Source organism: Rosa chinensis, chromosome 7 (genome assembly GCF_002994745.2).
Source record: "Rosa chinensis cultivar Old Blush chromosome 7, RchiOBHm-V2, whole genome shotgun sequence".
Lineage (NCBI taxonomy): Eukaryota > Viridiplantae > Streptophyta > Magnoliopsida > Rosales > Rosaceae > Rosa > Rosa chinensis.
The window spans coordinates 67,773,145-67,787,697 of record NC_037094.1 but is presented as its reverse complement, the minus strand read 5'-3'; the positions used below and the strand labels follow the sequence as shown (position 1 = coordinate 67,787,697).

Below are 14,553 nucleotides of genomic sequence, written 5' to 3'. Positions count from 1 at the left end.
GAGCAAAGCATTAAGCAGCACTGCATTAACTGTGCAAGTGCGTTGTCATAATTACAACATTTGATGAACAACCCTTCACCTTTCCTATATATGGCAAGTATTACCAACCACTTTTATGTGCAAAAAGTTAACCTCCAATTTACCTTGACTATACTTTGTTAGGGAATATGGGAGACAAAAAGCATGCAAGATTAAGATCGATCAAAGTAATTAAGACCGCAATTACAGCGCCAAAGAATTCTCATAATAGATAATCAATTCATTAGCAACTCCAAGTGGTCCTCCTCGATCTGGCCGGAGATGATGTCCTAGCTACTACTTTTGTAAAACCAACAACCAGTGGCAATTATCGAAATGTCATAAGATAAACTTGTTTTATCCGAGTGAAATATGATTATTCATGATGGATGCAGTTTGCATTATCGATGTATAATTGGATAACTCACATGAATGTGAATATGATATAATAGCTATTTAGGATCGATCATCATCAAGTCAGTTTGATGTTTCTTCAAGCGACCAACTTAAGGCTCTTGTTATATATAAAACGATCGATTAAAAAAAAAATTCAAAGAATAACAGGCTCTTATGAAACTGAATTTTATGGATCTGTTTCTTTCAGGCCAACTCGCAAAAATTAGCTAAGACCGCAATACTATTTGCTCAATTAATTTGTAAAATTAACACACTCTGTTACATCGATAAAACTGAAACAGTAATTATAGCAACCAATTGGCTAAACCTTTAAATTGTTGCCATTTTTTTTTTTCAGCTAGAACTAATCCTGAATAAATACGATCAATATATATAGATACATGCTATAAAATATGCGGCTTAATTCGGCATATATAAGTAGTTTGGAAGAATAGACACAAAGAGTTGACCAAAAAAGACAATACCGATTCATTGGGATAAAGGGTTCATCTCAATATCATATCAACATTAATTCATGACTTGCAAGGAAAGTAAAGGAACAATTTAACTCCTACTTAAAATGGTATTGGACAGCGCCCCTTTAATTATAGAAGTGAATCAAATTAATGATTTGATCAAAGTGTTAAAGCAATCAGATCAATTAATTTAGAGAAAAATTCAGTCACCGTCCCCAAACTATGCTGTTAAGGCCAATTTGATACCCGAACTCTCAAAAGTATCAATGTGATACCTAAAGACCAATTTTGACATCAACGTAATACTTCCGTCCAAAATCTTTGATGGTGCCGTCAACTTGATGAAGTGACAAGCCCTGGAGACAAAAAGAAAGTTAAATGACTAATTTACCCTTTTGTTTTTATTAATTCATTTTTTTTTCTTTTCATTACTTCTTCTTCTTCTTCTTCTTCTTCTGGAATTTTGTTCGGCTAATTTTGTTCTAGCCAAACCGCCGCAACCTCCGAAGCAAGCTTGGACGGTGACTAAATTTTTCTCATTAATTTACATACAAGTACAAGTATATAACTCACTCTAGTTAATATTGTAATGTTGAATAATGTTTTCTCCATGTAAAAAGGATTTATTAATTAGCTCATTATATATAAATAATAATCGATTATCTGGTATGTATATATTTATTAGTAGGGAGGGATTCTAATGAGGACCTTTAAAATGAGGACTACATAGAAACTTTTTAATCAACATTTGTGAGATTTATTTGTTGATTACATTTCAGTAATCAACCGTTAGGTATGTATAAGTAGATCACTTAGGAACATTTTCTTCTAAATTACTACTCGTTATGATATCAAACTAGAATCCACATATCCAAAGCGTTTCAGGGAACGCGCTTGCACGCGTCTGAGGAAAAAAAAATAAAAACTTCTCTTCCGGTCCAACGACGATTCCTTACTGCGCTATTGCTAGATGGGTCTCTTTCAACTTAGTCTGGATCTGTTGTGACACTAGAGTCCCTGATATGCAGGCGATAAGTCTGATCGAGGGATTGCGGTAATAGTGTTTGATTTGAGGGAGAATGAGATTGCGGCTGTCGTCTGGCCTCGGTTCTTTCCTCACTAGCTTGATTGGCAGACTGGTTGGCTGTCACATGAACGGAGACTGCCTGGTGGTAACAAGCTCATGGCAGCGTGGCTTGGATTTGATCGGATTGATTTGGTCTGGGTTGGATCCCATGAGTCTGATCTGAGGAAGGGATTGGATGGAAAGGGTAGTGCTACTCCAAGGCCCAACGGGCATGGCGGTCGATGATGACCGCGGTCCTGCAAAGGTAGTTGTGAGGCGTCGCGGGTGGTGGGGTTAGGCCAAGCTTGGCTGGCGATCTGCAATCTTCTTGCTTCTTGGATTGTTTCTTAGGTTAGTGCCCTCTTTTTGAGCCAAGCCTGGGCTGTTCTTTTTATGTTTGATATCACTTTTATTTGATTTAGTGTAATAATTAAGTCCCGACATGCCTTGTAGGGTTAGTTAGGATAAATGCATGTGTGTGCACTCTAAGTGCGTTGTCTGGGCTAGTAAGGAGATGATCCATGGTTAAATGGTTGCAACCTCTTATTGGCAAGCTAAAACTAAGTGTCATCGGATTTGTTCTCTGTTGGTAACATAGTAAGAAAGCTGTAATACTGGTAATTATATATGCTTTGTGGTAATTGAGTTATCTTTCTGTTATACCACCGCTATGTTAAAGCAAATAGAGTAGCCCATAAAGCACTCTTTGCTAATTGGTGCTTGTTAGAATACATGTATTTTGTAAAAACTTCTGATATCATTTTAGAATGTTCTTTAGATGCTTATTGTAATCAGGGTTTTAGGCTCAATGTTCCCCCTTGTATTTTTCATTAATCAAGGCTTGATAGCAACCGCATCATTTCTTCTTTAAAAAAAATATCAATCTAGATCAATGAACGAACCAAATTAGTTTAATATAATGGTTGATTTGCTATAATCGAAAAGTGAGTCTCACAACTGTTGATTAGAAAGTACTCATAAAGTCCTTATTTTAATGGTCATCGTTAAAAGCCCTGCCTTAATTAGTATTCATATGTCTTGTACGTCTTACGCTGCCATGCACAATAAGAATTGAATTGAGAGAGTTGGCGGATACTTGGTAGATTACATGAATTAATAATCATTAAATACCAAGCGGCAAGGAGTAGTAATTAAGTAGAAGGATGATGAGCCAAGGCAATTCAGTAGAAGGATGATGAACCGGGGGAAGATTCAGTGAATCAACGTGCACTTGTACCGATATAAATGGATGGTTAGATTATATTAAATACACTCTTAGGTTATTAATAAAAATTTAATTATAAATATCAAGGGTTGAAATCAAAGTATTTGATCATTTACACTGTCGGTGCATAAAATAATTTTTATGATGAGCCTAGGATGCCTAGCTTATATTTATGTATGTTGTTAATATTACTTGTTCTGGCAAAGAAAAAAACGACTGGGAATAGATAGATCGAAGGAGCCATAATAATGTAACCTTTTAATTGTGGCAGAGAATGCCGGCAAGTCGTTAGAGACAGGCGGGTCCTTACAGGGAAATGGAATTCAATTCAAGCCTCCAACTCCAACTAGGGTTTTGTTGTTGTAATTAATCGATCAATGGCGAGGCAGTTGGATTTTGGCTTGGGTTGTTGTTCAGCTCATTCATTTCCAACCACCCTCTTAACGGTTCTTGATGTACACAAGACATGATCGTCGACATAAGGAATGAGTTCAATACTTCAATTGAATGGAAATTTTAGTTTTATTTTATTTTTGAAGCTTCATTTTTTCCCGCTCATTGATTTATCAGAAATTTTGCGGGATTGTAATGTGCACAAAATATGAGTCACATGGGAGGAGCGAGGTTTGGGTTTGGGTGCAACAAAAGAAAGAAGGTGAAGCAAGAAACAAAAGAGGGTCAGGGTCAGAGTACCCGTACGGAATCTTATTACGAGACACAGAGACCCAGAATACTGTTGAGTTGGAGGAGGAGAAGTAATGATGGGTGCCAAAGTGAATTGACATCTCAAAGTGTCTGAATGATAAGCCCTTTGTTTTTATTGTTTTGTGTGTTGAAATGTTGCACCTCCTTGATTAGATTAGACTTTACCCTCTCCTTACTGGCCTGACTGCCTCACCCTTTTTAATTATCGGCCAAGATAAATAATACACAAAAAAGTGGAAGACTGACAAAACCTTTTTCCGATGAGATGAGATGAGATGAGATGAGATGAGATGAGCTTTGTCCTCGTTTCCACTTCCGGCCACGTTTTCTTTCTGCCTGGCTCACCATTCAATACACTACTTCTCTTCTGTATTATTATTTGAAGGTGAACTAGTAAACAAATTCTTCAGTCTTAATTAGTGGGAATGTCAGGGACCAGTCCACACAGCTCCATCCATGGAAATATCAGCAACAAGCCAAGAGCAAAGCAGCGAAAAACTATAAATGCCACTGCCCAGGCACCACATAATAAGACATGGCATCATCTTGTATTTATCTCACTTCTTCCCATCACTCTCTACAACGTCACTGTTATAATTAAACATGCCACTGCAGTTGCTATAAGCCTATAACAGTGACATTTCATTTGTGGCTTAGTGCCCACCCAGCACCATTTTCATTAGAGAAAATTTCAAGAATGGTATCCAAAGTAAGACCCACTCTAAATTTCAGTACATCATGTTTTAAAATTTAAATTTTAGTATATCAAATATGAAGTCCAACCCAATATTCTTACACGACTTTAATGACTTTGTTAATCCGCATACCATTACGCACATAATGAAGGGCATAATGAGTTTTTCATTTATCAACAGGTTTCTTCTCTCTCTCTCTCAACGTCGCTCACCGACTCTGCTACCCAAAACCCTAGCAATGACCTCTGATGACCTCTCCACTGTGTCTGCCGCTGCTAATGACAGGAAGTACGGGTTCAAGAGGCCATAGACCACGCGGAACCATCACCGTCATCATCCTCCTCCCACAGAAGCATTGTCCTCATCCCAGGCAATTATGAAATCCAACTCCAGAAATCCAATTCTGAAATCAAACTCTCGAAATCCAAAGAAACACAATTGAAATCCGAACCCAATTATGAAGAATCGCAAGTCCATTTTGCAGTGCTTTTGGGTTTTTTTTTTATCGGTAGTTGTTTTGATCGGAATTGTTTGCGTTGTTTTGATTGGAATTGTAGTATTTGGATTCGAAGTGTAGGTGATGGGTGATGATTGCAGACTGATTGGCCGGCGGTCAGTTGTAAGGTAGTTGTGCAAAGAGGTGAGAGAGAGAGAGAGAGAGAGAGAGAGAGAGAGAGAGAGAGAGAGAGAGAGAGAGAGAGAGAGAGAGAGAGAGAGAGAGAGCTGAGTGCTCACAGTAAAAAATTTGAGGAAACCAAATTATCCCTTAAAATACAACAACTGAGATGACGCCATATGTTTACTAAGTCGGTTTTAAAACCTCATGTACCAAAGTTCATGTTTTAGAACTTGAATTTAGAGCGAGTCTTATTTAGGGTACCATTCATAAGATTTTCTCTTTCCATTATTATTACTTCAAATTAATTCAGTAGGAATGAAGATATAAAGGAAAACACAAGGCATCGAATGAATTTTAAGCTAGAGCCATAATCCCGAAAGTAGAAAATTATGTACGGTAGTAAAATAGTAGATTTAACACTAGTAGTAGTAATAGTAGATAAGCAAATGGGAGAGAGTGACAAAATTTCCCGGCAACGTCTTCAAATTTTCTTTTTTCTTTGTACAAAATGAAGCATAGATAAGACTCATTGCCCCGCCGGTGAAGCTCCAACGTTTCTAATTTTGGCAGCATCAGCTGATGATCAGCAGCTCAATGCCTCATACTTGACTGTAATTGGGCGGTTAAACCCTACTTGGGACAGCAAATTCCCAACCACCGCAATGTCTCTGCAAAACACCCCTTGGAACGCTTTCGCTTCCGATGAATGAACCATCCTATTACTATTCGAATTCGAATTTGAGGAAGCAGATTCGAATTCAATCATGGCTTCTTGGGTCTGTTGGATTTGAATTGCCGCCGCTGCAGCAGCCTGTGCGGCCTGAGCATGAGCCTGTGCTTGAGCTTGAGCTGCTTGAAGTGCAGCTGCAGCCTTCTTTCTCTGTTTCTCAGAAGCCTCTTCGTCCATAATGGTGGTGCTCAAACTAGAATAACCTTTCTGGAGCAATCTGTACAGCAACAATGCAGATAGCTTTGCTCTATCTCTAACAGAATCAATATCGCGATCATCAGCTAACTCACACCGATCAATGAAAACAGTGGCCTTATCAGGCTTGTGCCTCAAACACAGCAACAAATAAGCTTTGTCTAACTCGGACCTTGAACACCCTCTTCTTAAACCGATCAAAGCATAGTAATCCACATTTCCTGTCTCTCCAGAAGCCACCCTCTGTTTCAGTTCTTGTATCTTCGTCGTCAGAACACATAATTTCCCCGGAATTTCTCTGTACCTGACATTGTTGTGTCTTTTCCATGCCGGACCGGGAAGCTTGCGGTCCCTCAAAATTGAATTGTACAAAAGCTTCAAGTGCTCTAGATCATGCAAGCAATCCGGCAAACACCTGATTTTTTCGAGAAGAGCAGCTCTTGTGTCTAATGCTTGTATACAACTGGGGTCAAGAGCCAAAGTCCGATTGCAGTCCGCAATGGCCTCCGCTATCCGACCAGTAGCCCGGTACGCTGAGGCGCGCTGCATGTAGCACTCGGCCAGGAATCCCTGGGGTGCACCTCGCCGGCCGTCGAGGATTTTGCTGAAGTGGCGGATGGACTCGGAGTATGCACCAACTTCAAGGGCAGCGAGGGCTGCAGTTCTGCGGCGGAGGAGCTGCTTGATGTGGCTGAGGAGGTGGGTCACGGTTTCAGTCTCGGTCAAGGTCTGCGGGGGCGTTGAGGGTGCATTGTTGGTGGAGGACGAGGATGTGCTGTTGAAAAAATTGGGGAAGGAGAAACTGTCGTCGGATAAGGACGTGCTCTCGCGGCGGAATGCGGCAGCAGCGAGGCGTTTGCCGGTTTGAAGGAGGGCCATGGCATCCTCCATTAGTCCCAAATGGCAGCACGCCTGCCCCAGAACCAAGTACCTGTGTCAATTTGCAATATCACCATTAATACTTCTGTTTTGTTGGAAAACTAGTAATCGAAAATAGGGCAAGCTAGTGTACAGTGCAAGCAAATCAGGGTGAAGACCTTCTGGAAATACATAGTGATTGTATAACATTTGAACGCCAATATTATATACATCATATTCAAATTTTTTAGCTGGCTATGACAATTTGTTAGTCAGAGTTGGTATAAAAACAAATGGGATCCAATGTTTTCCAAGTCGAATTAATAATTTCTCTCCGAAAGAAAAAGGGCAAAAAAAAACAGTGAAGCAATTTCAGCAGTAAAAAGCATCTACCATAATTGTCGAAAGAAAAGTGATGTAATTACAGAAAACAAGCAATCTTTTTGTTTGGCTGTGAGAAAAGTAAAAATTAAGTTTGGAAAGAATATAGGTGGCACTGCATTTACTCAAAGGTGAAGAACACCAACCTCTCCCCCCCATTAACTTACACCTGTGGCGTCTGATCTCAGACATTAATAATAGTCATAAAAAGTTGAACCCAGAAAATTATTATGTTTAAAAAAGAAACACGCAAAGCAAATTTGCAAAAACCAATACCAATGGAACAGAGGAATTTTACCTCCATTGCCCTTCCTTGTCGCAATTTTTGGAGAGGCCTGCCATGACTTTCTTCTTCAAGTCGGAGATAGAGAAGCACTTGAAGGAGGGATCCTGACATGGCGAGTCGGAGGAGGAGTTGGTGCTGTTGGCCGAGAGAAGCTTGACTCGCTCCCTCGATAGATTCTGAGACGACGAAGAGTCGGATGAGCCGGAGGAGTCTTCGATTCCGATTTTGAGGCTGGGAATGTAGTCCTGGAGCATATCGGCCACGTCTTTGAATCGGCCGAGAAAGAGCAGAGACCTGGCTTTGAGTTCGAGGGCTTGTTCGAGCCGGGGTGAGATTGCGAGGGCCGCGTCTAGTAGTCCCACGGCGGAGGCGATCTCGCTGTGTTCGTGACTGGCAATCAGGCTTCTCGCGTCTCTGATATACTTGTCCACAATCTGCGCAATAGATTTGAATGTTAGAATGAACGTAGGAAGAGATTAATGGATAATGTAGAAAGAGATTGATTGTTTGGGAATATATATTGTAAGATGGCAATCAATAAGTTACCTTTCTAGTGCTAAGCCACCAGTGCTTCTTGTCATTAGAAGAGAGACAAGGAGAAGTAGCAGCAGCCATTGCTCTTGTTGTTGTTGTTGTTGTTCTTGTTCTTGTGGTATTCTAGTTGAAAAGGAGGAGGAGGAGGAGTTAACCATTCACAATCAAGAGCCTCCTCTTTCTGTCCGTGGATGGATCCTTTCCTCCCTTTCAAAGCATACACATAATTCCTATGCTCTTCCTCTCTTTCCCTCCTCACTCTGAAACAATGGGATAATAAGGAATGAGAAGAAATGTATATATATGGGAGGAAGAAAAAAGAGGGATATGGGGGGAGGGAATAGATATTAATGGAGAATTGTATTTAAAATGGGGTTTTGATTTGAAGAGTGAATAATAATAAGGTGGTCTGGTGGTGGAGAGAACAAAGCTCTCCAAAAACAAAAACAAAAACAAAAGGGCCGAAATTGCCAGCTTTGACCTTGGATTAATTAGAAAAGAAGGTAAGCTTTGATCCTTGAACAAAATAGCTGGCACCACCACCACACACACTCATCACACACACTCTCTCTCTCTCTCACTAGAAGTAGAACTAGATTTTTCGAGGAGGAGGGTAGCGGATAGATTCTCTCTCAAGTCATTCAGGCACTCCCTCTGTCTGATAGGCACCTAGGCCATGCTGCCCTATCACTCTAGGGCTCCATCACCAAGGCACTCCACCGCCTCTACCCGGTCACCTTATCATTCTCACTGCATATACCCGGTCAACCTTCACGGGTCCTTGGGTTCAACTACCGGCACTCTCCATACTAAATCTACTTTCACCAACAAAATTTAACACCACAACTCCAGTAAATAATAATAATAATTCTCTTTTTATTCACGAAAATTCTTCTACACAAAAGTGCACTTATTTTATCTCTTGATATCTATCGTCAATTTTTTTATTAATGACTCAAAAGTGTTTGTAATGTTATCCAGCATTTTATTTGTGTTAGTACAAGTGTATTTCAGTGTTCTGAATTTCTATCCAATTATCAAAATATCTGATTTGATCGATCATTCACCGCATCTTAACATTTCTCTAACAAGTTTTCAGTAAATTTACCTATGTATTTATTATGATCTTGAATTTTAATTCAATTATTAAAATATGATTATAGATGTTTCATTGATAATATATATATATATATATATATATGATTGACTTTGGCATTCAGATTTAGTGGCTCAAAATACGGCCTATTCAACTAATTTTACTCTGTGTATGAATCAGGTTTGTTAAATGTCATTTTCTAATTCCCTATTGATATTCTTTCTTGAATGTCACATAAATTAATGATTGTCTGTTTCATTGCTGATACTATGGTTTTATAACCAATTCTATAGAAGGATAATAGACTTGGATTAAATGTAACGTAATGCTAGCTGTCTAGTGCTACATGAGCTGTTAATCTAATATATTATCTGCTCCATCCTATAGAAAAAAAATATGACATGTAACCCAAATTTCTTTTCTTTATTTCCTAATAGCTACCCTAATGGCCATTGGTTATATAAGGATAGAGATGTTAAGTAAGTTTATATTAACATATAATACGTTTATTCCTCATGCTTAATAACTGCTTAAATTATTCAACAAATGATAAAAACTATACTAGAGGTGTAGTATGTGTGAGATTCTCTTTAGCGAACAAAAAGTGTTATGGCATTGCCTAAAATCGGCTAAGCAATTAACTCATTAATGAGATTTTGAGGTTAAAGGCAAATTTTAAGAGTTGGGGGAGATGGGCAATTATAATCCCTCAAAAAATAATGATACGGATTTTGCTTTGCAAGTTGCTATAAGTAGAAAGCTAAACAACAATGAGTTATAGCTTAGGCCATTTTTTTTTTCATTTATTACCATTACGAGATGTTCTTTTATTCAGTAGCATCTATTTGAGTCCAAAATTAATTTTAGCTGGAGACTTAAGAGTATTCAGTTCACTTAGCCAATATCTACGGTCTAAAATAATTTTATTATTATTATTATTAGGTTGGGCTTCTCATAAGCCTAAGTTGGTAAGAAAAACGAGTCCTTATTCAACTACGAACAAGATCGAAGAGGAATATGTTTAATAATCCTTCACTCACAAGGAACAGCAAGAGCCTGTATAAATAGGAGGTTATGTGGCAAATCAACACACAAATTTAGCATCTATTTAGATATCAAAGTCTATCTGGAACAAATGTCAACTACGATTGAACTTAGAGAAGTTAATGACCGCTTTAGCAAACCCAATGTTTCTCTACTTCTCGGTGATTGCTCTACCTAACCTACAACGTTAGATATCGATACTCGCGACGCCAGAGATCACGCCGAAAGGCCTTACTCCGTAAAACCAATAAAAAAAACCTTGTGATAAGGTCGGTGCTTTCCTCGTCCACAAGCTTGGTTGGTTACAAAAGTCAAGTAAGGGACACCCCAACAACTCGCATCTTACGGTGTTGGCACACCGTGCAACTGCAAAAGAGACTGTTTGCATCACCATCTAGTGCAGACATGCAACAATTTACTTAACTTTATTAATTATAATAAATTTATCAAAAAAATGGGCACCAATAGCATTTGATATGTGTTGAAGAATAAATTCCTTTTTCCCTGATTTGGATGGGAAATGATTGAGGCAGAGTCCAGGAAAAGATATTAGGTAGTAAATAAAGAGAATGAGGAAGGAGAAATTAGTAATATTGGATTTGGGATGGTGATAAGCATCTAGCTGAGAGAATTTGTATAGACAGGGAGGAAGAAAGTGACTCTTCCCTTGTAAGCCACAAGAATCATGCAGCATGCCGGCTTTCCTCTCTTTTCTTTTCCTCTTTTCTTTTCTTTTTTTGGGTTTGGAATTTGGATGGGAAGCCTTTGCTCTGCTTCGCTTTTTAATTATACTGTTGGTTCACCCCAAAACCCATTTGAGTATTTGACAAATCAATATTCCACTGCATTATACATTGAGTCGTATATTGACAATTGAAAGTATTGAAGTGAGGCAATGAATGAACGCACATGAATATGGATAGATTGCCAGATGGGTTTGTCTTAAAAGTCTCTTCATCTTTCCCTTTCCGCTGCCCCCCTCTTTCTCTCTCTCACTCATTCATTTTTTTTGTTTTCATTTTTTTTGATTCCTTTGGCTGCCACGTTATTGCCATATGCCGAGGCTGCCCAACTGAAGACGTTCTGATTCGAGAAGGAATTCAGTAAGGCCGACTACTAACTAATACGTTGATTAAATTGCACAATAGTATCTCGCCACGTGTGCAATTCAACGATAGTAGAAGTATTTTTCATATTTTCATACACAAAAAATATAGAGTGTTATAAATTTCATAACTCTGAATTCTAATTTGTGTGACGGGCTTGTCACGTGACATGATTGTTATACTTAAAACTATTTTAAACCACAGACCTATCCCCACGTATTACCTGGAGAGTCTACTTAACAAGGACTAATCTCCAATATCCAAGATCAGCGAGTCCTGCTGAGCTGGATGCATGGTGAACAATGCCTTGGAGTACTCCTGGATCCCCAATTATATAGGATACCCTAGCCAGGAATGGTTGGCTTGCTTAAGCCTTGAGTATATATTTGGAAACATTAATGTAATTGTATTTATGCGACTGTGTCTAGTCATTGTACTATATGTTGTGTTGTGTCGTGCTTTGCAGGATCAATGATTTAATTGTTGCACATGTTTCGTTCCCCCTCCCAAACTTGCATCATATATAAACAACCAAGCTGTTTTGAATTTATGAAAGCTAATTAGATTTCATATAATAATTCATCCTGCTGCTCCCAGCTTTCTGCAGCCATAAAGTCTCTTAAATTGATGCAATCATCAATGCATATAACTACCCCGTTATTACGTTAGAACATAAGTATAATCTACAGTGCCCTAAAATTAGGGTTCCATCTAATTAGCAAAATTTTATATTATAGTGAGAGAAATATCGGAGGTGGATGGAAGAATGGAACAGTATGGGGTGAAATACCAACTAATATATTTGTTCATTTGTTGTACGTGATCGATGGATATGCGGATAGAGGAGAGGGTGGAAATGTGGAATTGATCGAGGAAGGCCCTACGTACAATAATATTAGCCTCATATAAGTTTGTTATTGTTGTTCTTGTTCTTGTTCTTGTTCCCAACTTCCCATGGGTTTGGGACCGCTTGGACTCATGTAGCTATATATCATGCATGCAATTAGTCTCTGCATGTTTTTCTATATATCCATCTCTTCCACATATACAAATAATAGTAGCTGCAGCCTGCAACAACATACTCCAGCTAAGAGTTCCAGGTTGTAATGAGCAAGACTTTTGGGAGGGACCCTTATTATTTGAATTTTTGATCGAGCATCCATCCCCGACGTCCCAATTTCTAGGTAGATATAATTATAATCGCGACCAATAATTAATATTCAATCGAGCTAGCTAGCTAGATGGCAATGGCAGCAATGATATGTTATGAGCTGACAACGTTGTGTACATAATTTTTGTATTAATTGTAAGGTTAGTTATTTCGAATGGTTAACATATACACTGAAAGAAGGCAGCAATTTTGATTTGTCAAACAAACAAATAAAGTTTTAATTTCTAGGTTATACCGTTATAGTATAGAGTCAAGTAAAACCTGAAAGAGAATAATTGGCGCTCCACCTTGTGGGATCATTCGACTCCGGCCTCTTTCACTCTCGCCATATATTTCAATTTCAGTTATTAGAAGATATCCCTAGATTAAAGATTAATAGAAAGCTCTAAATTAAAAACATGTTTATTTATGTATTTCTTAGGTGGCTCCTCCATGTCGGATTCATGAACGAACCTTTTGTGCTACATACATGCCCACATCTTTGGCTCACAATAGATTTCAATTCAATTATTAGTACTTGTATCTCTCTCGCTCTACAGCCTTGGGAGGAAACAGAAGAGAGAGATACATAAGTAGTAGCAACCTATAGATAGCTAGCTAGCTAGCTTCTATATATATATATATAAGGATTAAAGGATGTGTGGCTCCATGTGATAAGGCAGGGTGTACTCTGAAGCGTCGAATACATGCTTCTTCTTTGCATGAAGGTAAGAAGGTTGTTGAGCAAATTAACCGAGCACATTCATTTATCCAATGGAAGAAAAAAACAGGGCATGTAGATTATGGGCCCTAATCCGGCCATTTCTAAACGCATGCAATTGATGGAGCTGTCTCTCTATATAAACAGCTAGGACCGGACAGGGGAGTCATCTTGCATGTTTACGGAAGCAAGCTAGCCTGCGTTGCATGTAAAGACAATAACGTACTGCTCATGATAAGAAGTACGTACAATTTACATAACCCTAGCTAGGTGCTAATGATTTGTTGGCATAGCCTGATATATATCCCTTTGTTGTATCGCATGTCTGTATATACGTATGTAGGTCACTATTTGCACGCACGTATAATTAGGGGGATAGACGCATTATGAACCACAAGAGCTAGAGTAATTAGCTAGTAAGCATCTCCAATAGGTTTTTATTTTTTTTTATTTTTATTTTTTTAAACCCTTAGCCCACCCTACCCTTACATATATGTCAATGAGAATCGAACCCATGACCTTTACAATGTTGGAATTATAATTTACCAACAAGTCACAGCTCACCAACAGCATCTCTAATAGGTAAACGGTAGAAGTTATTTTTTAATTAAATTTAGTTAAAATTGTGAAATATAGCTACTTGTTTTACAATGTTGCTCTAGTAATTGTAGCTATTTGTAAATGATATATTATGTTTTATCAAATCGTAAACTGATATGTGGACAAAAGAGAAGATAAAAATATAACTTTTGCTTTAGCTATGTATGATTCACTAGGTAAATATAGCTAAAGTTAAATTTAACTTAGCTAGCCTATTGGAGTTGAATTTTGCTTCAAAAATAAAAAATAGTTATATATAGCTAAAAATCAAATTTAGCTATTATGTTGGAGATATCATTGTTCCCTAGTAATATATATATATATACACACACGCGCGAGCGCGCACACATATATATGACCCTTCCACTAAGGGATTCATTTTTTTTTGTCAATTTAAGAAATTCTATGTAGGATCCACTCTTCGATTATATATCGGCATCTCGTCCATTTACTTCTTTGAACTTCATAAATAGATTACTCAAGCAAACCGTTAAGATATCGAACTAGATTAAATAAATAGACGAACCAAATTTTTTCAAACTTGAACCGTTCATATTTATAATTATAAATCACAGTTTTGAATGTCTTAACGATTAGTAATTTAACTGAAAATTTGTAGAATTGGTATATTTATATAGACCTAACAACTGAA

General features: G+C 38.1%; 1 protein-coding gene across 1 annotated transcript; it reads right to left on the bottom strand.

The window, feature by feature from the left end:
- Window positions 1-5,531: 5,531 nt before the first annotated feature.
- Window positions 5,532-8,643, bottom strand: LOC112180766. Its single transcript, XM_024319334.2, has 3 exons — window positions 8,197-8,643; window positions 7,663-8,084; window positions 5,532-7,056 (listed from the first exon to the last, which is right to left on the bottom strand). The coding sequence occupies exons 1-3, from the start codon at window positions 8,263-8,265 to the stop codon at window positions 5,784-5,786; spliced, it is 1,764 nt and encodes a 587-aa protein (XP_024175102.1). The 5' UTR covers window positions 8,266-8,643; the 3' UTR covers window positions 5,532-5,783.
- Between the last annotated feature and the right edge of the window lie 5,910 nt (window positions 8,644-14,553).